We start from the raw sequence: 23,342 nt of genomic DNA, 5'->3' as shown, positions 1-23,342 counted from the left end.
TCTTAATCCAGGTTTCCATCATGATGCACTGATGATTGTTATTCTAAAGACTTCCGAGACACTTTTTACAATTCAGTTAATTTCTGATTAATAAAATCAATTCCACCCTTATTTTTTTCTCAATAAAGTCCCGTTTCAATTGGAAACACTTGTTGCAAATGCCATTGTATTTCAACATTTATTATAACTTTTGTTGTGACCAGCAAAAGTTTTATTTTTACATGTTTTGTTCATGATAATCTTTGCAAATTAATGCAACTTTTATGAATTTTTATATAAATTACCCCCCACAATCGCATGACTTCAACATCACGCTGCTGACAACTCTTTCAATCTTTATTTAAAATCTACAAATTGGAAAGTTTGAGTTGGATTAGTTTGTAAGAGCGCAAGTGTAAACACAACGTGGCTGCAAAAGTGACTAGTGAGTAGATTTATACCGACTCTAATGTATTTTCCAGCCATTTACAAGGTTTTCCTCATTTGGAAACTAATGTTCATGGCACCCTTTTTCATTCATAACTACCAAGATGTTTGAGCAGCAAAGGATTGGGATTGCTCTGTTACAGGACAAACCCTAAATCTCCTGTAGGGCCCTTAGAGCCTTTGGCCTCTGGAGGCTTGAACAAGCGAACACATTGAGCTTTGAACTCTGTCCATCTGTCAGTCATTCTCGACTCGTCTTCCATGTTTACGGTAATGTAGTCTATAAGGCAAGACTTGTTTTATGTCTTTTACAGTTTATCACAAATGAGCTTGTCTCTAAACCGCAGTAGCTGTACATAATTTATTGGAACATTATGTAAGTACAAAACACAACCATACTTTGCGTTACAAAAACACTCACTCGCAGGCCCTTTTTACACCTAGTATTAAGATGTGTTTTGGTCGATCAGATCACAAGTGAGTGAGGTGTAAATGGGGCCTAAAACATTTTGAGCTTGTCTACTTTTGACCTTTTCCAGAGGTAGTCGAAAACGCATTTGATTGGATTGCTTTCGTTGTATAGATGCTCATGTGGTTGAATGTGTTCAAACAGCCTCAAAAGACCTCCTACTCTCCAGCTACTGACCTAATGCATAAACATTATGGGAAGCCAGACGGGATTTAAAGTTTGTTGGATGAAAACCCAAGTTTGGTTTGAAAACAAAACGTATCAAGCACAGTATTTTCCCACCATTCTTGATTTCTAACACACACTCACCGTCTTCGGCGTGGTCTTGAGGCTGTCAGAGCAGAAACGAAAGCTGATGCCCTCCGGTTGTTTTTCCATCGTCTCCAGTTGCGTTTATATGTAAATTGTGTGAGCTTATTTTGTCCATTAGATTGAAAGACCTGAAAAAGCACATGTATTTACCCACCCATAGACCCTCCTCTCGAAGAAATCAGGATAGAAGTGGTCAAAAGTGGACAAAAGAGATGGATTTAGATTAAGACACCAGGTGTACAGTAAACGGGAATGTGTCTCCCTTGTGATCCGATCGACCAAAACACATTTTAATACCAGCTGTAAATAGGGCCATATTTTCTATATACAGATGGTTTCCAAATAGGACTCAAATGAGTGAAATCATTCATGAACATATGGATGCTGTTACACTAAAATAGTCATAATATACAAGACAGATATGTTTTGTGATGTTTGCATAGGCTTTGTGTTTGTGGTTTAGATGTCTTAATTAAACAAATTCACATCTCTTTATTTATAATTTAGCTAGTAAATAGGTGCATACACAATGACTAGGCTAAATTTACCTCTAAATGTTGACAGAATTGTTATTGTTACCTGACAAATCCCTTTAAGATGTCCAAAAATCCTGTGTAGTCGACTTTGCAGGGCACAGTTGCAACGGTAGTCAATGCTATAAACAGATCAAATGATGAAGAGGCTTTGCATTTGTGCTACTAAAATGATCTGAGTCATTGAAGTATTCAGATGCTTCGCTTTTAGGATTTGCTAGTTTAGCCAATTCACGTCTCTTTATTAACAATTTAGCTAGTAAATAGGTGCATACACAATGACTAGGCTAAATTTACCTCTAAATGTTGAGCTTTTAACATGAAAAATCCCTGTAAGATGTCCAAAAGATGTCCCTGTGTAGTCCACTTCGCAGGGCACAATTGCAATGTACCATTTATTGGAGGTCAATGCTATAAACAGATCAAATGATGAAGAGACTTTGCATTTGTGCTGCTGAATTTTGTTGAGACGTTGAAGTTTTCAGAATTTAACCAATTCACATCTCTTAATTTAGATAGTAAGTAGGTGCATACACAATAACTAGGCTAAATGTACTTCTAAAAGTTTTTGCATGAAAAATCCCTTTTAGGCATATAAAAATCCTGTGTAGTCCACTTCACAGGGCACAATTGCAACGTACCCTTTATTGGATGTCAAAACAGATCAAATGCTATGAGAACTGACAGATTTGAACTCTTCAAATGCCTCCGTTAGTACATAACAGATTGTGTTTTATAGCACTAATGTAAACTCAAAATAACAGTTCTTTTCTTCAAGGTTAGACTTCTTACAGTGAGAATGAGGTTACAGATGCCCGTTAAGATCAGGCCACGTAAACGTACTGACTATATCCCCATTTTAAGTGCACTTGTAATGACGCACACGATGCTGTCCAGCTTCAGGTCATGTTGACAGGTTTGTCTGACTGTAGACTTGTAAAGTCTTTCTAGCATTTTCACTTGCTCTTCGGCGTCCACGAAGCCTGGACACCATTGGGACCTGTTGCTCCAGGAAACCCAAAAAGTCATGAAGTCCTTCATGAAGTCATGTTTTTGGATTTTGGATATTTATGATTGCATATTAAGACTCATAAACGAATTAAACGATCAATAATTACAAAAAAAAAAAAAAAAAAAACATTGCACTATTTACAGTGTCTTTTGAGTTATGCCATGTTGATTTGCGTTTTCCTTCACACGATGTTTCTAATGGAAAGTGTTGGGATTTGGCCGGATCATCATAGTGACCTTCTTCAAGGAATACGACCCACCGCGGAACTCAGCCCAGTAAACTCCATCCTGGTAACGGCTGCGGTAATGCCCACCGCGGTACCATACGCCATTCAGGTTCGAGTGGGCGCAGGCGTTGTACCACCAACCTCCCTTCTGATAGTGGGCACAATTTCCTGTTTGAGAGGAAATGAGGCTTGAGTAAGTGAACACTGTGATTTTGTATTTTGATATAGAATTACACACTGTTACACATTGATTCTTTTTAGAATGCTGCAGTGATGACGTCATTTTTGTTTGCAAACCGGAATTTAGAATCATCCTGGTTCCCTTTACAAAAAGCCAATTGGCTTTTGGATTATTGCAGTAAATAAGCTCTGCGACCAACAAAAGTTTATGGTTCTTACACATTTTGTTCACCAAGATAATCTTCACAAATTCAATCGTCAGAATTAAAAAGATAAAGTTAGGCTGTAAAGAACTACACCACAGTTGCATGTGACTTCAACATTACCATCACCATCATTCCAATAACTCTTATTTAAAATCAAGTTTAAATAAATTTAAATAAATAGTTTGCAAGAGTGCAGTCATAAACACAACAAGGCTGTAAAAGAGTTTTTTTCTAATGTTTAATGTCCTCAACAACCTCTGTAGTCCCATTTAACCTCTTGTTTGCAACCACCAGTGGGGTGTTACTAATGGATTTTATGTTGTACAATTGTGTTAAACACAGACCTAATTTCAGGTATTTAAATCCATTGATTTCAGAATGATGGAACCTGAAGTTTCAAAAACGCAAACTCATTTCTGGGTTTTAAGACTCATTTCTGCATAGTTAGTATGTTTTATATCCCTGATTGGACAATGAATCTATGCAAAGATCTCTTTAAAGAAGTTGGTTGTGATCCTCTACAATACTCAGAATAGTGTTTGATCAGTGCTGGTTGTGATACCTGTGTACGCGTCGTGATCTCTGTCTAAGGTGGTAAACTGTTTCCCATTGTGCCAGGTGAGCGAATCTCCGGCGTTGCCATGGTAACGGCCCACCCTCAGCTTGTAGAAGTCCGCCTCTGGCTCCAAACGGAAACTGGCGTATTCTGCAAACGTCTTCCTGCCTGACCAGTCCTCGAGTGTCACCAGCAGCTTATAGTTGCCTTGGTTGGTCAACCAGTAGATGTTCTCCAAACCAAGCCAGTATTCACCATCGATGTTCCCAAATCCTTGCTAAGTTAGAAAAGAGAGAGGTTATTGTTTTGTAACAAAAAGATTTAAAAATATACAAAATGTAATTTGATGATTCAAAGTAGTATTTTCACTTGCCATAATTTTGACATCGATACCATGGGGAAAAACTGCCATATAGATATTTTTAATATTATCTCCTAATTTGGCAGCAGGTATGTTGCAGGTATGTAAACCTGACGCACGGACTCATTATACTGTTACAAATGCGTGTTTACATTCACTTAAAACATAACTGACTGTGTTTACGTGACTACTCGCCAAGGCTGGCATTTTGCCATTATTTTGTGTGTATTTGACTGTTTAAGCACTATGAGCGGTGAAAAACAATGCAATTTAGTACTGGGAGGCGGCTTTATGCTTGGCACTTTGGGTGTGAGCACAAAATCTGCAGGAATGAGTACAATTATGAGCAATACATGCAATCCCATGCTGAAATTCAAGCCCTGTAACACCAACTGAGCAAATGAAACGAGTGAGGGGAGGCGGGTTTGTGTGCCAACTTGGTGTCGGAGAGATGAGAGAAAGCTCATACTTGTACAGTTATACTTAAACTGTGTTTAACAACAACCCTTAACCATGCTAAAATCAGTGAAACGTGAAGTCTGTTGTTGAAAACAGAATAGAGTTTTTCAGAACTGGTCGTGCTGTAGAAAACTCAGAAGACCAGGAGACTCTTCAGCAGGATTCAGGATGCTCATTTGATTTACAATAAAGAGAACAGGAACTGTTGGAAACCTCTTGATTATCAAACAAACTGTGCATGTAGGAAAACAGTAACTCTTAAATTTCCACAATGCTCATTCTTGTCTTAAAAACACTCTACCAGATCTTAAATCATGCAGAGGCTGAAATTCAAAAGAACTCCACCAACATCGTAAACATGTGTTTGTATTTAGCGGTCTCAACATTTAATAGTTAATCATTCATTCAGAGGAAGCAGGTCTGACCACAGTATCTAAAACACTTGAGAACGTATGTAACTAGCTGTCAGCGGACAGAAATTACATGTTTGTCAGAGACGAGCCAACTCAACACCTAGTATAGCGTCAGGAAACGGGAACAGAACTTATTGATGCATGTAATAAATCACCAGCTAGGTCTGTTCGCTCCAGACTGCTGTTGTGTTACTCATTGTTTAAAGAAATTGTTCAACCAGAAAATACAATTCTATCATTATTTCCTCATCCGCAAGTCATTCCAAACCTGAATGCCGTTAGTTTTTCCATGGAACACAATAGATGAATTTGACAGAATCTTTACGCAACATTCACATTTGCATTCAAATTGAAAATCAGCACATTGATGCATCATGCAACGTTTGAAATTATTGATGCCAAATGTCATTTTATCCGTTTTATAGCTTGACAGATGTGTTCACAATGAACAATGAATCGCTGTAAAGAAAATTTCCTCTATTTATCTTATCATGTCCCATGGAAAAAAATAAAATAAAATAGATGCATCTTCACTCACTAGTGTTTCACTCACAGTAATGTTTTGATCGGCATCATTTTTAGCATTATTCTTATTTACTATTTCTGACTGGCTTACCCATTAACCTGTGGTTTGCATAAAACAAATTTATTATATAATAAATGTTTTTCAATCTAAGTCATTTTAGCACTTTTTTTTTAAAACTGCTTTCAGGATATAGTAATTAAGACATTTCCCTTGACATTGGCTTTTTGCGTCTGGTCCTGATTTCAGTTCTGGGCTCTAATGACATCGACAGAGTGTTTTCGTCAGACAGCGTTTTTGTGGACAAAGCCCTGGAAAAGCCCTGGCCCTTGTTTGGAAATCTTGCCCGTCTTGCATAACCGAATTCCATTGACGTTTGAAAGTGATGTTCCGGGTGAATTCAGAAATCACAAAAAGCTGCAGTTTGCTGAGAGACTGACCGGTTAAGACGTTTTGTCATGGAACTTTCTCCATGCACGAAGGGAAGGGTGATGTGTGCAATGTGTGATTCATTATTTTAATCAACCATGACTACGGGAAGTACTTGGGGAGTTCCTGCTGTTATCCAATGCTACAGATCTGAAGTGTTATATTCAGTTTTATTGGTGCTGAGCATGCATGACCTCATTGTCTTTGTTTGCATGAACCTATATGTTGGTGTTCGACATTGACAGAAAATGTTTCTACATGAGTAAGTCTCTGACCTTATATGTCTCCCAGTTGCGAAAGAAGTTAACCGATCCGTCCATGCGTCTTTGTATGACGGTCCAGCCGCCGGGGTCGTGTCTCTGGTCACACCAGACCTGCATCAGTTTGTTGGTATTTTCCGGCTTCAGTAGATACATATTGCTGTTGGTGTGTCCTTCCTCTAGAGCCTGTAAGCAGTCTTTGAATGGTCCTGTATAGAAGGCAAACACGTGCATTAGTGAATGCATGGTTCTCTGAATTTTATATTGAAATCAGTTCAAACGTGGTTCAAAGCTGCTGTATATTAGATTTGTACATCACTAGCCATGAATCCAGCTGTTTCTGGGACAGCAGATTAAGTTTGCCTTTCTAAAAGAACAGAGTTGTGAAAGAGAGTCACTTATTGATGAGCAATGCCTGGCCAGGACCTCCAGGAGCTTTTTTTTTTTTTGTGAAAATAATGGTCTCCATTGAGTTTGATGTGCTCCAACTTTGCTCTGGCTATTGGATTGTAGCATATCTTATGTGTGAACATGGCATATTTACTAAACATATTGTATGCCATTTTTGTCCTCACTGACCTTCTACAATTAACTTAAGCCATCTTCTCATTGACAGCACTTTTGCAACCATTGTTGCAAATGCTGTTAGTTTTTTTTTTTTTTTTTTTTTTCATGGAAAACAATAGAGCAATTTAAAAGAATCTTTACACAACTGATGCACAATTGATGCACCATGCCACGTTTTATCCTTTTTATAGCTTGAAAAATGTGTTCACTATGAACTGTATAGAAAAGATTTCGCAAAATATATCATTTTTGTTCCATGCAAAAAATACTTGAATGAATCAGTTGCATAAATGCATCTTCACTCACTAGTGGTTTTAGAAACTTTTTGATCAGCAGTATTTTTAAGCATTATTTTTATTCACTATTTGTGACCGACTACCTTAATATTTACTATTTGACTACCATATCCCTTTATATGCATTATAAAAGGATTCAGGTTACACTTTATTTTAAGGATCTTTGTAATTATACATTAAAGTACCGAGTAATATTAAGTAACTACATTAGGATTAATGTTTGGTTTGGTTTAGGGTTAGTTGCATGTAATTATGCATATGCATTATAGTTACTACTACATGTAACATATGTAACAATGACACTAAAATAAAGTGTTACAGGTATTTATATTATAATGCATATATATAATGCATTATATATGCAGTCCTTTTTACATCTAAAATTGTCATGTTTTATACTTTCTATAGGTGTAACAATGAATAGATAAGTATTATAATGTTGTAATATATTAGAACTCTAGTTACAATTATTAATGAGACCATACAATAAGGTGCATTACAAGGCATAATTAATGCATTAAAAATAATTTTATAATGCATCATATATAAAGGCTTTTAGTAACATTAAGTAACAGTAACAAGTTACCAAAGTTTTCGTTTAAAGTCATTTGAGTGCTTCTTCTAAATGCTACCAGAGCAGTCGAGTGGATATAGTCATATCTTATTTGACAGCACTTATGCAACCATTGTAGCTGAGATGTTATTTTCTCATCTGGACTCGCAAGTTTCCAGCAGCACATTTGAGGCAATGCGGTTTTCATTATGACTGCATGCTCTCCACACCTTTTTGTGCATCGTAAAAACTGCCCTAAGGAGATGGAAAATCATCTAGAAAATTAACATGCACTGACTGCTGTGGTTACAGAACCTCGAGCATCCCTGTAAAGGTGTCTAACGGGTTTGCTAACAAGCTTTAGTCCGAGAGCCAAATCATACTTTCGCCAGTGCCTCTGTTCTCAGACGGGATACTTCAGGTTATTGTTTCCATATCTTCTGGCCTCTTGGGGGTGTTTCTGCCAAAGGTCTGAATGTTAACGACTGTTTTTTCCATTTGGAAGCTAATAAATTTGGTGGAAGATGCCTGGATGAGGGCTTCTGTTGAAGTAAGATCACACCATTTGGTAACTTTTAGAAACAGACACAAATTGCATTCAGATTTCCATGAAAAGGCTTGTTTTTTTTTTTAGCTTTCTGATCCAAGCGAGTACAAATGCAGTGGCATGCAGTGACTAGAGATGCGTTTTTTTCCCATTTCTTGGTCTGCTGTATTAAACTATATTATGTTTGAGAATGCAAATTGTACGTCACCGGTCGAGATTCTCTTCTATGAGTCAGGCCGGATTGATATCATACCAATCGTGAACCGTATCGTACTCTAATACATGTACCAGATTATAGTGAGACATTCATCTGTGGGTCTCATTGAAGTTTCATTCTCAAATTACCCTTCACCTTTTGTCACGCTTGTTGATTTTCTCCAAAATATAATAGAAAATACAATGGAATCTCTTCAGAGGAATCCGATTCGTCATAGTTTGCGATCTGATTTGTTTCGGTCTTTTCTGCTTTTTGACTTTCTGTGACGGCTGTTTTGACATTTCATTTCGGATTAGGAGTTTTACTGCTGTCTGCTGTTTGAAAATCAAGCGTTAGGATTTCAAAAGGCTAAGATTGGAATCAGTCTGCTTGTGACCGGATCATTTTCCAGACTATTTATGAGCAAGAAGCTTCTCATCTTGTGAGTAAGATCTACTCACCGTCTGCTCTGAAATCACAGTCATCTCTTTTTGAAAGGACCTTCTGTATTTCTTCAATTTACTTTGAAGTTTTAGACGATTGTTCATCAGTCATTTTTGGATCAATTCTATGCAATTAAGAACATGTTTTCAGCTGGTTTCAGTGATGCTCAAATGTTAAATACATTGCATAAATAGCACATATAAACTCTCATCGTTTCCCCCCAAAATCCTATAATAAAACAAGCTTTTGTGCCACAATTGAGTATCCACCAGAATGATTTGCATTTTCACATGCTAACAAAAGAGGAGCAATCCATAATGTATATTTTGCACATGGCGTTTACAGTATGTGTAGGTTTAGGTGGGTTTCCCTACATAAGATGTTGCCGAATCATCTGTTGCCTGTGGAAACTAAGACAAAATGTGCCAAGCATATGATAAAGTAGCAAGTAAGTGTTTTAAAAGCCGTATTGCTGATGTAGTGTGGGATATTTATTGCAGAATGGAATCTTGCAGTCAACTGACGCATTCAATTTTGTTAAGCGTGCGTGAATCTGTTGAAACGAAGCACATTAGCACTCTGCAGTTGTTTGTTGTGGGTGAAAATCTGGCTAATAACTTCCAGAGGCGTGATTTAATGGCATGTTAAAAAGAAAACTGTGCGACAAGATGAATTTACAGAGGACTGCAGTGGATATTGTATGCATGTGTGTTTTGGTGATATTGTGAGGGAGATTTCAGGAAAGTGTGTACAGGTTTATAATCACAACCACGTACCTTCACCCTGTCATTTACATTCCTTCACTGCATTTCATTTATACTGTCATGTCCTCAGTTACCACATAGAAATACCCACATAGCAGAATAGTAAACAACACTTAAACAAACCCCTTACATCAAACCACAGATCTCACTGTAGAAGTTTGCTGAATTGGGTCTGGAATCCCCCATTTAAGGACTTTAAAGTGGTTCGTGTCTTGGAGGGTTTTCCTCCAAAGATTAATGTGCACTCTTAGTTCAGAAGATATGTTGCCAAATTATTGTGTTGTAATGGGACGGTGGCCAAGCTCTCTGGCGTGATCAGCGGCAGGGAAATCCACGTGTCTCCATGTTGCCTGTGTCGGTGAACCTTTGAGATGTTTTCTTTGGAACCGCTGATGTAACCAAACCACTTAGGCGTATCCATACTTATTTATCATACTCGGTGTGCAAAATACAATTAACCTTGTAAATCTGCTGAAACGCTGCAAGAAAAGGAAGATTGCTGGCTGTGTAATGTTTAGATGTTTCTCATTAGTCACACTGATCCTGTTGCGTATACAGAATGCTTTGCAGAAGTTCGCATTATGGAGACTTGCGTCATGCTTTTTGTAAGGGAATGTTTTTCTTGAACATTTTCTGTTCTTTAAACAGTGATGTAAGTAGGAAAGGGATTTTGCTATTCAGATTTCTGGTTACTGATTGATTCCCTTAAAGGGTTAGCTCACCCAAAAATGAAAATAATGTTATTTATTACTCACCCTCGTGTCGTTCTACAGCCGTAAGACCTTTGTTCATCTTCAGAACACAAATTAAGATGTTGTTGACAAAGTCCGATTGCTCAGTGAGGCCTCTATTGAGAGCAAAGCCATGCAAACTCTCAAGGTCCATAAAGGTACTAAAAACATATTTAAATCCGTTCATGTGAATTCAGCGGTTCCATCCTAATATTATAAAGCAACAAGAATACTTTTTGTGCGCCAAAAAAACAAAATAACGACGTTTCAACAATATCTATATGGGCCGATGTCAAAACCTCACTTCAGAGCTTTACGAATCGAATCAGTGAATCGGAGTGCCAAAGTCACATGATTTCAGCAGTTTAGCCGTTTGATAGGAGATCCGAATCACTAATTTGAAACAAAAGATTCATAAAGCTCAGAAGCTTCATGAAGCAGTGTTTTGAAATCGGCCCATATAGATATTGTTGAAAAGTCTTTATTTTGATTTTTTGGCGCACAAAAAGTATTCTTGTCGCTTTATAATATTAAGATAGAACCGCTGAACTCACATGAACGGATTTAAATATGTTTTTAGTACCTTTTATGGACCTTGAGAGTTTGACTGGCTTTGCTCTCAATAGAGGCCTCACTGAGCCATCGGATTTCATCAACAATATCTTAATTTGAGTTCCGAAGATGAACGAAGGTCTTACGGGTGTGGAACGACATGAGAATGAGTAATAAATGACATTATTTTCATTTTTGGGTGAACTAACCTTTTAATGATTCTTTAATTACTTAAAGGTGCAATATGTATTTTTTTCTGTCCGTTCGAGGCCTATTCAAAACAAAGGCGTAGCTTGATGACGCCAAGTTTGAGTGCAGAATCTTGGGACGTGTGGTCTCCACCTCACAGCCGGTGGAAAAGAAATGGGATAGGGCTCGGGCAGAAATCATGTTCATGGATGCGATTATTAACGTTAATGTAGTATGAAGCAGAGTGTTGTGGGAGCTGAACGAGGCCGCTGGAGCGATTGCGCAACACACGCCTCACGAGCAGTGGGACTTTTATTATGCCACAGTCGCCGGCGCCGCTTCCGCTTTTCCGGTCATGAGTATGAGGTAACGCAGCTCTGTTTATCATATTAGATACATTTGAGTGTGTTGAAAATGATGTTGTAATGTTACTCTGTGCGTTCGCTCGGCGGCTGCTGTGAGACACTGTTACACACTGCAGTAAGATAGATCGATTTTACAATATCATATTAAATGCTGGATGGCTTGTGTTGATAAATGGCATGCAATTCATTTTAAAACAGATTGTATGATGGAGAAAATTCTGTATTACTGTTACTAAAAATAAAGCTGCATCTGATTATGCCATGTTAGCTACTTCACAAAATAGTGTTTTTCTCTGAGGCATGGTAAAGCATGGTACTCGCAAAAAATCAAGAAAATTAGATTTAAACAATAAGACTAAACGTGTTATAAGTGTTTTGGGCTTGTTGTTTAAGCTCGACTCATAAAGCAAATGGGTTTATGGAGTTATTAAAGTGAGCAGACATGAATGATATTTTGGTCTAATTTTCAGCATAAAACATTTGGATTTATTTTGGTTTATTATGGGCATATTCTTGTTCGCCGATTTGTCGAGCAAGATCTGGCAACTCAAATGAGTCAAAAGTCCTATTTTTATAATATGTCTCTTTTAAAGCATCATGGCAGGGCATTAAATTCGACAAGTTGATTAGTCGAATAGTCTGTACAACCCCTACACTGTGCACCTTCTATATATTAATATTTACCTCAACTTGTGGAAAAGTTACTTTATGATGATCTTTGATTCATTATGTATCTTTTTTTCACCACCTGTGTTTTTAAGATTGCTGTCAGTGTATTATAAAGGTACAAAAGTTTAGTATAATCATGATCAGTTCATGAAATATGCCGTAAAACTGAAAATGATGCTTTTTTTCGTGGTAAAGCCCTTGCAGGCACATCTGTTTTCATACTATAAATTTCACAGATTTTTTTTGTGGAAGAGACACTCACCTGAGGGTTTATCTGTTGAGAAACTGTGTGTTTCAGAGGCCATGGTCGGTAAAGTTGGCGGCATTGCTTTGGAGTTTTGGTCACTCTGGATCTCATTGGTGATCTGGTTGTTGTGGCGGGTGTAGGTAGGAGGGTGGAAAGGCCTGACGGGGGAGTGCTGGACCGGAGGTTGAGGTGGTTGGCGATGTTGAGGCGTCTGTGGTGCCTGTGGTAGTATTGCAGGAGGCTGGTAAGGTCGTGCTTGTCGTACAACACCAGCTCCACCACCACCACCACCACCACCAACAAAACCTCCTCTTCTGCACTGCTCTTCTAGCTGCACTATGATCGCGCTCTGATTGCTGGCAAGCGATGCCAAGTGCTGGTATTTGTGCTCCAGATCCCGATAGCGTGCGGTTAGCTGCTGCATTTCTGACGTGTGATTCAGCACGCGGTTCTCCAGCTGAGAAACCTCAAGCGCATTGTCTCTCTTGCGTATGATCTCATGCAGCAGCTGCATGTAGAGCTGCGTAACTCGGGCGTTCATGTTGCGCGACTCCTTGCGAAGGAGCTTGACTTCGTTCACCACTCCGCCGTCCACCTCCACCAGCTGCTGCAGCGTCTCGATCTGACGCCGCTGCTTGTGCAGCTCTCCGTTCAGCAGCTCCAGCTCCTGCTTGTTCACGCGGTTCTCCAGCAGGGCTTCCGGCTCTTTCGAGTTCACACAGATGGCGCCCGTGGACTTCTGCTGAGGCACGATGAAGGTGTAGGAACATTTGTCCACATCAGAGGTGCTGGGAGGTTCAGGGGAGCGTTTGGATCGTCCAGCATACATGAACTCACTTTCAAGTACATCATCTCGGCTTTCGAACTCCTCAGCGAACCCAAGCGAAGCAGAGTCGGGTCTGGACAGGGTGATGGTCAGCAGGGCCAGAAGAAAGCGCTTCAAAGTGACGACAGTCATGACTTTCTGAGATGTGTCCCTGTGCTGGAACATAATCAGATAAGAGAATTTTTTGTACTCAGTAGGAATAAGTAATTTAAGTAATTTATTTATTGCTTACCAAGGATTTTTTTTATTTTTTGATTAAAAAATGCAGTAAAAAAAGTGAAATATTATTAATATTTAAAAGAACTGTTTTCTATTTGAAAATGTATTAAACTGTAATTTATTCCTGTGATCAAAGCTGAAGTTTTTTGCGTCATTACTCCATTCTTCAGTGTCAGTGTTCATTGTGATGATTTGTTGCTCAAGAAATATTTCTTCTTATTATCAATAGCTACGTTTACATGGACACCTTTTGTTTCAGTCGGAATAAATTAATTATGATTGATGAATCCGAACATAGTGTTTACATCAACGTTAAATAAAGCTATCATGTTGATGTGAGCGTTTATATGTCACAAGCTTCAAATCAGGATTGATCATTCGACGTGCCCACACTGCACAAATATACAGTTTTTCCCCGAGTTTCCCGCTGTTTGCACATACTATTCTTCTAAATTGCTTCTTTTCTTTGTTTTAAAGAGCAGATTTAATATTTATTATCTGTTTCGGGTCCTAATTAGGAGATGGCGAGCACATGAACCATTGTGCTGTGCCACTTATATTTTATCAATCAGTAAAAACCCCCCTTTCCCGTGCCAAAAACAAGGCGTCTGTGGATGAGAGTCCTAAACAAGGACTAGTGGGACGTTGTCCTGCTCCACTTCACAAACAATGAGTGGAAGGAGAATTTTAGAATGACACGAAAGTCATTTATGACACTTCATTCATCAGCAACAGCTCGTTCCTTGTATCAGTACACCATTACTACGTCATTGCACATGCAAAGAACTTTACAGTTTCAGAAACTGATTGGAAATTTTGGAAATTATCCTCTTCCGTATCCGCTTACATATTTTTATATATAATCTATTTTTAATCTCTATAATAAAAATGTATAATTCAGATTTTGATCTCCATATCCATTTACATATATTATATATATCTTCCAAGGGGTTTTTTCCCTCCTAGGACTTTTTTCCCAGTGTTAGCACGCTGGGTTTTTCTCCTAGGGTTTTTTTTCCACCCCTGGGAGTCAGCTGACATTGGCTTAATGTAGCACCATCTTGTATATGTTACATATTACCACGCTTGCTTGTACAGCTTATTTTTAACCACTTCTCTTTTTTCTGTGCTTCTAATATGTAAAGCTGCTTTGAAACAATTACCAATTGTAAAAAGCGCTATATAAATAAATTTGACTTGACTTGACTTGACTCTTGACCACCCCTTACAATCCGAAAGATATATTAATCAGATTTGGCCAATTCATTTCGATTGACGTGGTTACATGTGACTTTTTTTATTCCGACTGTGCTAGTAGTCTGATTACAATCGGATGTTTACATGTGCCCTAATAATGTGATTACATATTGCATATGTATTAGACATATTGGATATTATTCGGTGCCGTGAGGAACATAGCAATGTCACTGTAACCGTCGCATTCTTCCACTCCCTTCAGTGCTTTTATGCGATTAAGCTCTCGCTAATTTGCCGTTCATTAAATCTGGTCCTATGTCTTTACTGTCATTTTTAAGCAATATAATGTTTCCTTGCAGAATAAAGGCCCATTCACACCAAGGATGATAACTATTAAGTTAACAATAACAATTAAAATATAGTTCTAAAAATTGTTATAAATATAAAATATAAAAAAACAGCACAGACAGAATGCAAAGTTACATCCTGTTTGAAGTACGACCCTAAAAGTTCCATGTCATGTGACTCCTTTTGTTGAATGAACTGTAAATTGATCTGAAAGCCATTAGCTAATGAAACATGTATTGTGTTAAAAACACAGCACCTTGGAAGGTCTTTGGTGGTTTTCCAAAGAACCGGTCTTTTGTACCTACCTTGGTAAAGCATCTGTAGGTAGTTATTTAGCAGATGCTTTTATCCAAAGTGAATTACTCTACCCCATTAGAATAACCCAATTCAAATAGCTTATGGATTGTGGCTGGCAGGATTTAAAGCTAAACCTTTTTTTGATACCAGTCTAGGAGCCAGATTTACTAAACGAGGCAAATTAGTGTGAGAGCGCAATTCCACAAATGCGCCGATGGGAGTGGCAAGTTTTGCACGTGATCTACTGCTGACATGCAAATTAAAGAACACAGACAAATCATTTAAATAATGACCAATGCAATATATATATATATATATATATATATATATATATATATATATATATATATATATATAATATATATATGCTGCTAACCTTATTATGCACAAAACGACATATAGCATCTAAAATCTGAGGTGTGCTTGGGTCTCTACAAAGTCAGAAAATACAGCCTGAACATCCAATGAAGGCTTTACATTGCCAAAGCATTGATGAGTAATATATGCACATGCATACAGATGTGTAAACGCTACCAGTTTTAAGTTTGTGGATGTTTTTTTTGGTCAGATTTAGTCTTTTTCTGTAATCTCTGAGTCATAGATTTACACCCTAGGACTGGAATGCGCTAATTCACGGATGGGAAAATCGATCACACGCAGTTCCTGGTGTGGTGTGTTGTGTGTACAGAGAGTCTCCCATAGCAACGGACTCAGCGGTTCATGTTTTTCATTGTTCTCATTAGTGAGTAAGTGCTCCAGACCAATATTGTACGTAGGGCCCTAAAATATTAGTACTGCCACAAGAAGGTCACATAGCTGGGACAGTAGTTTACCACTTGATTTAATGCAAAAAAAACCTGAGTTTTTTTTAAACCATTATTATTTCTTTATTTTTAATATCTGAATCACTGCATCTTGTGGTTTGGACTGAATGTACAAACAAACATTCTTAGCCTTGAGTCATCAATGGAAAATATTTTAAAAATAATATAAACAAGATTGCTCAAGATGCTCAAGGATCTGTGACCTCATGCTACAAACATGCATGATGAATCATATATTTAAAAAAAAAATAAAAAAAAAAATAAATAATACATAACTGAATTTAATTCTGTTGTTGTTATTGTGCATTTGTCTTGGCATTGATTCAGGAAACATACCCGTTGTCTCTGTCTGACCTTTCCAACCCTGTATTTCATTTCTGCACTGCATTCACATTTGTTATTGTTGTTGTTTTATAAGCTTTTTAACACATTTAACATTAAAGTGCAAAAATGTCCCTTTGCATTATGGATAACTCTTTACGTCATGTCAGTATTACCATATTTATGATTCTCCAAATAGAAAAAAAAAGAGAGAGAAAAAATTCAGAATTTTATAAATCTACACTTGCAAATTGTGATGTCATGTCATATCAAAATGACCAGTTAGAGGTATTAGGTAACTTGCTTCTATCACATTTTACTGTTTGATGCATTTTTTTTTTTTTCTTCAATATGCGTGAGATTCTGTTTTTTGGTGACATCACCAATAAAGCTGCACATGGATCTGTTTTGCTTCATTTGTTTCATAGAGTCAAAAGTATGTGAATGTCGCATTACATCATTGTTAAGAATTCAAAATCTGACTCGCATTTCACAGATTTAAAATCTGACTCTCATTCAAAGCCAACTGTGATGATGCCATAGTGGGCTGCCTGCTTGAGCCGCTAATGTCAGCGGAGTCTCCGCTTCTCTCCGTCTCGGATTTCTCTGACTTTCTTCTATTTTTCTGGATCATTTTCAGTATGCATTAACAATAACCTTCTATTCTTTTTCCGCAGGCTCGCAAGCGCTGGTATTCTCTTAGGAAACGCAAATATAGTCTTTAATTTGAGACTCAAGAGCGTGTGTTTTGGGCACAAATCCAGCTCAAGGGATTCCTGTGTGTGGCTGTTGGACAAGATGGTGTGGGATGAATTTGTATAGGATTTTTATGTCAGTTTGATGGCTGATGTACAGATTCATTCAAAAAGACTAAAGATTTTTGACTCATTTATATTGATTGCTCTCAAATATAGCTGTGTGTTCTATGAGGAAAAACTTCCCTTTAGGTTTATGAGTGATTATATAACTAATAATTAAACGCTTGTTTAAACTTGATGTAACATGCTAACTCTACTCCTCCAGTTCCCGAATGTGTAAAGTGAAGTTCAGGCAGTAATTGTTGCTGTGGAAAGTGTGATTGTAGAGGATCATTAGCTAGAAACACGCAGCATCACCATGTGATGTAACAGTTTGATGAGAGTATTTCTGCTTTTATATATTTACACTTATGAGTTTGGCAGATGTTTTTAATCTTGAATTGCATTTAATCAGTTCATGCATTTTCTAAGAATCGAATCCGTGACCGATGTTGGGAGCACCATGTCACAGTAAGTCATGGTAATATCTAGATTCACTATAGTGAATATCATTTTGGCGTAATTATGTTTATCTCTAAAATGCTTAATCAAAATTACATTTAAAAATGAATTTGCTTGTGATTTGAGCATCTGTTAAATGAATAAATGTAAATTGCTCTTTGAGTGCGATCAGGGATCTTGGAAATGGATAAAATCTCACGCAAAGTCATGCACATTTCTACAATGGATATACATAAGCTATACTGCAATTTTCTGGGTCTATGTAAGTTGAATGACAGTATAAAGGTGAAAACCACTTGACTTCAGTTTGATGCTGGTTTGTAATCAATCAAGCAGCTCTTACCAGGACAGTGTGCAGGAGTTGCTGGGCTTTTTCTCGCTTTCTCTCTTCTCTATCCTTTAAATCTCTCTCCTGGCAGGTTGGATGCTGTCGTCCCTGAAATGAAAGTCATCACCAATCCGCTATACTGTCCTAATCTGTCCTGCTTTCTTGGTGTCCGTTCTCAAGCGTGTCTCCTGTTGCTGTCATATGATGATGGGTGACAGTCTCATTTTGTGTCCCGGTGTGGTTAAAATTGTAGTTTAAGTGCAGTTTAAGTTTGGTCCATGTGTCCTAGCATGTGTCTGCATCTCCTGCAAGTGTCTCTGTCCAAATGATCCTCCAGCTGCTCGCTGTTAAATGCTCAATCAGAGTGACACTTTGATTTAGAGGCAGACGTCCTTAACTTCCACTCATCTGCACAGAACACAAAGAGCACACTGCTCCCTCTCTTTCCCTTTCTCTCTCTCTCTCTCTCTCTAGTTTGTGGTAATGGTGTTGTTGTTAGATGGCTCCGCCCCTTTCCCTGCCCCCTTGCACAGAATGGTCATTACTAAGATGAGCCCTTGATATAGTAAAAGTAAACAGTTAAATGTCTCTTCATCTTTGTGCATCTATTCATATGTGATTCCACCTGCTTGGATCTGGAAAGAGGCAACTTTAAAACATAAATCATATTTTTTTGTGGTGTTTGTTAAGGCACATTGTTCATACTTGGAAGAGACAGTACACATATAAAACAAAACCAATATTATGAAATACACTCTTAAAAAAAAGTTTCCAAAAAGAGGGTTTTCACAGTGTTACAGTAGAAGAACCATTTTTGTTTCCTCAAAGAACCTTTCAATAGCCGGGTCTCCATCACAGATTTGTGCAAAACCTTTGCAATATTTTCTAAACTATTGCAAAATGACAACGTTTCCATTAATCTCTGTTATAAGGGGCGACTAGGCCACTGGAACTTTGGAAAGCCAACGCGAAATGTATACTTTGAAATTTTTCGAGGTGGGTTTTTCTTTGTACGTGGGCAGAGTGTGCTCTCCTCCGCCTCACCACCTCCAGACTTCCACCTCCGTGGTGGAATCTGCTTTGTGCCCACTTCGGAGCTTCTCATCCGGCCTCACCACGCAACAACAGCCCTGGAAGGTGGTCAGGCTTCCAGGCTTCCAGGCTTCCAGACTTCCAGACTTCCAGGCAAATTTTTTATTCATGGTAAGCCGTTCCAAAAATTGTGGCAACGGATGATAGCAGGTTTGATTATATCACAGCCACTGCACTAGCCGTTATTTTTAATCAAGTATTAATGGCAAGGAAAGCCCTTTATACTCGGGAGCGGCCATGTATGAGGTGTTTCTCCCTCATATCTGCTCCGAGGTCTTGATAAGTTGTGGCATTTCTTTGTTGTTTAGAATCCAGTATTCCCGTAATTCTAAAGTATTTTATGATGAGTTTAATAAAGAACTCTGTCTCGTCTTCTGTCCAAACATCCCGCACCATCTTTAAAGAATGATCGACTTTTACATATGCCAGGTGACCTGTAAATGTGAAAAAAAAAAAAAAAAAAAATCTAAACATTCTTTTTTCGAATTGCCTGAAAAACCATCTCATGCGAGCATAACTTTTTTTTTTTTGCGATATTTGGGAGTTTTTTGCAAAATTGACACATTTCCATTGGGCGTATTTTCAATTTGCAATTTGAAAGTTCTTTATTTTTAATCGATTATTCCATAAAGAAACTTTAAAACTTAATTCTACAAAAGTTTTTTTTTTTTTTTTTTGTGGTGGTGGTGGAAAAGGGTTCTTTAGATTTTTAAAATGTTCTTCACACTAAGAAAAACACGGCTCTTTTAAAGTCTGATCACTGAAAGTTTCTTTGGTGAATCGAATAGTTCTTCTATGGCAAAACTGTGAAAATCCCCTTTTTGAAGCTTTATTTTTAAGAGTGCAGTTATTAAAAGAACCTTCTCTTTTTTCTTGGAGTGCAGAACATTTAAAAAATGTAAAGAAACTTTTTGTTCACAGTAAAGTAAAGTTCTTTATGGAATAGGGGCTTTCGCACCAGACGAACCTTGTCATAGTTCCTAGAACTATCGGCTGAAGTACCTGGATTTTGCCATGTTCGCACCACAGGACCAAGGAACTCCTTTTGGAGGAACGAAATTAGCTCCTACTTCAGAGTAGAGTCTAAACCAGCTCTATAGGAACTATCAGTGACGTAAGTGTATGTTGATTGGCCAAAAGCATGTCAAACACAGACACCAGGCATTTTTAAAAAGCTGTGTAAACATACTTACTCCACGAACATGGAAAACAGCGTTAACGGCATTAACCTGTTGTCTGCGCGGTTGGACTGCAAATTGTTAGGAGATTTTGTCTCTTAGCCCACTTTTTGCTCTTTCAATCACATAAAATCTATGCATTTACCAGGCCCGGATTAACCCCCCTCCCCCCCCCCTTTCCAATTCAATTTATATGCTAGTGCAACATGAACATATCATACTAAATATCTTATTTCCATCATAAAAGACATATATGAGGACTGCATGCAAAACTTTATAAAACATATAAAAATTTAAAAAAAAAAGAAAAAAGCAAGCCCAAGAAAGACGGTTGCAAGCAATGTGCGCAGCAGCAAAACACACACACTGAACTTTACAAGCATCTAAGTAACCATCTAAAAGAGAAAACGTTCCAAAAATGTCAAATCGACAACAGCGTCACATATTTGCCGAGAAATAATGGTAAATAAGTCTTATCTAAGCAGAAACTCTCTTTTCTAGAATTTGTGCATGCAAAATCGTTAATTAATTCTGCCTTCACGTGCCATTGGAATGATCATAAATACGAGCTTCCTAGGTTAAATAAATTGTACATGAACATTTACATATATGTGTAATCATTAGAAGCGTATTGTATGTTTTATACACAGCGAAATTGGCTTCATTTGACCGAAATAACAGAATCGTCAACCACCGTGACTACCTAGATAGCACTGTGAATGTTTATATGGTTGTCAGTGCATGGGACACCACATAGGCCTATAATTTTGGTTTTAATAAGATTTTCCCAAAAAATAGGCAAGAATAAACCTGGTGTCCTCCATGCAGCAGCATGCACAGAAACGGGAACGCGGGGGCACCGCAATGTAGGACTGAAAAATCGGATGGGACGGATTTTTCAGTCCCGCCCCCTTCCCGCAGGAATCATTTGATTCTCCCGCAACCCGCACACGAGTAGTGTCTCACCACCCGAGCCCAACAAATCTTGTCCCGCGCCGCACTCTGTTGCGTTGGGTCCCGCGGATCGCGATGCGACCTCAAACTGGACACTTTCACTTTCGCGATCAAAAGGGCAGGGCTTTTTATATTCTCTCTGCATATATTGTATCATTAAGTGTTAATTTTGTATTCGTATCTTTCCAGCTAAATAAATACAAAACATTTCTTCAAATCATTATCTTAATCACTTGGTGCCCCCCTATTAGCTGGTGCCCCAGGGCACTCGCCCAATCCCGTCTATGGATAATCCAGCCCTGGCATTTACATTCCATCTCCGTTGTCACGCAACCCATGACACACAATAAACGCAGCTCTGATCACGGCGTCCTCCATCCACAGTTTTTTGACGTTTGTAAATGCCGTGCTTAAAGATGCCTCTGTTGGGCGCCTTTCAGAGTTCCTATCCTAGTGGCTCATTCTTATAACTGAGTTCCAATTAAAAAAACTTTATTTTTAATGTAAAGTGGATGAAGTTTGAAAGCAAGCAGAGTGTGTTTCGTCTCCCTTGTTCTCACTGAGCTCCTAAAACATGACGTGAAAATCATGTGAGAGAGATGTAGTGCCTCCATGTCTCTGTGATTGGCTCATTATGCTTTTAATTGTCATGATAACTTCCAATTATTAGACCTGAATGGGTGGAAATGGAAATGCTAATTACAACTCACCCACTCAGATTTCATCACTTTGTACATTTAAAATGAAATGAACTTGAAATGACTTTAAACATGAAATGATTTGTGGGTGAGCTTTTTAGCAAACACTTACCTTGGTTGAATTAAAAGTCACCTCGGTGGCATTGACCATCACGTCTGTAAAAACAGTGACTTTTAATGTTTTGTTGTATTATTATAGTTATGGCGTTTGCATGCATCAAAAATGCATTCATGATCTAGATGAGACTGTTGTGGATTGATTTGACCAAATAATGTGTTCAGTTGTTTCATGTTCATGTGGACAGACATCACTTGATGTAAACTTGTCACATTCACCTGGTTAGTACACAAAGTATCATTACTGCAACCGACTAAAGGTTTTTGTTGAATTTCTGTTTGGTGGTTGTTAATTTTCTGGCATTTAGCTTCTGATCACCCAATGTTTTGTTCATGAATACAAGATTTTTTATTTATCTCATCACTTTTTGGATGCATATTTTGTATCATGTACGTTTAGCTAATCTAGAGTCCATTAAAAAACATGAAGTTTAATGGTTCATGCATGATCTCACTTCCTCCTTAGATGATTGATGGGACACACATGTGAGCCAATTAAAGTAAGTGCAGAGAGAAAGATTAAGAGAGGTACTGAATGAACTGTGTTATGTATTGTCGCCCGTGGCTGCTTGCGATGCGTTTTCCATTATGTCCATCTTAATGCCAAACCTTGTGACCGGCTGTGTCTGCATCAGCACATTGTTCCTCCCTGTTTGGGATTGCTGGGAAGTGATCAGCAGGAATGCCTGCTTTACTCAGATTGTTCATGTGGCTGCAGTCGCATTACAACTGTAGAAAAGAGCAGCTGCTATCGTCATTCGACATTTCAACATCATTTCTGTCAGCCTTCCTGTGAAGCTTATATCATGCTTTATTAATGTATTTATGACTTTTGATCTATTTTTCTTAAGAGTATAAGAGTAGAATGCATGATAATGGATCATTTAACAATTATTTCTGATTTTTCTTATGCATTATACTATTATATAACCAAAAATAGGTGAGTAATTATTTTAATATTTTAATATTTATTATATATATATATATATATATATATATATATATATATATATATATATATATGTAACTTATATATATATATATATATATATGTAACTTATATATATATATATGTAACTATATATATATATATATATATATATATATATATATATATATATATATATATATATATATATATATATATATATATATATATATATATATATATATATATTAATAATAATAATAATAACTAT

The 23,342-nt window shown here is 37.6% G+C and overlaps 2 protein-coding genes across 3 annotated transcripts in view; one reads left to right on the top strand and one right to left on the bottom strand.

The window, feature by feature from the left end:
• LOC125266903 (ras-specific guanine nucleotide-releasing factor RalGPS1) overlaps positions 1-23,342 on the top strand; it is a 206,867-nt gene that overhangs the window by 109,128 nt on the left and 74,397 nt on the right. The window lies entirely within an intron of this gene.
• On the bottom strand, positions 774-18,585 carry angptl2a (angiopoietin-like 2a). The gene is made up of 5 exons (XM_048188027.1): positions 18,120-18,585; positions 12,501-13,467; positions 6,381-6,574; positions 3,927-4,197; positions 774-3,146 (listed from the first exon to the last, which is right to left on the bottom strand). Exons 2-5 carry the CDS (start codon positions 13,441-13,443, stop codon positions 2,947-2,949), a joined length of 1,608 nt encoding a protein of 535 aa, XP_048043984.1. The 5' UTR covers positions 13,444-13,467; positions 18,120-18,585; the 3' UTR covers positions 774-2,946.

This window comes from Megalobrama amblycephala, linkage group LG4 (genome assembly GCF_018812025.1).
Source record: "Megalobrama amblycephala isolate DHTTF-2021 linkage group LG4, ASM1881202v1, whole genome shotgun sequence".
NCBI classification, from domain to species: Eukaryota; Metazoa; Chordata; class Actinopteri; order Cypriniformes; family Xenocyprididae; genus Megalobrama; species Megalobrama amblycephala.
Note: the sequence above shows the minus strand (reverse complement) of the source record. Positions and strands in the feature narration are given on the sequence as shown.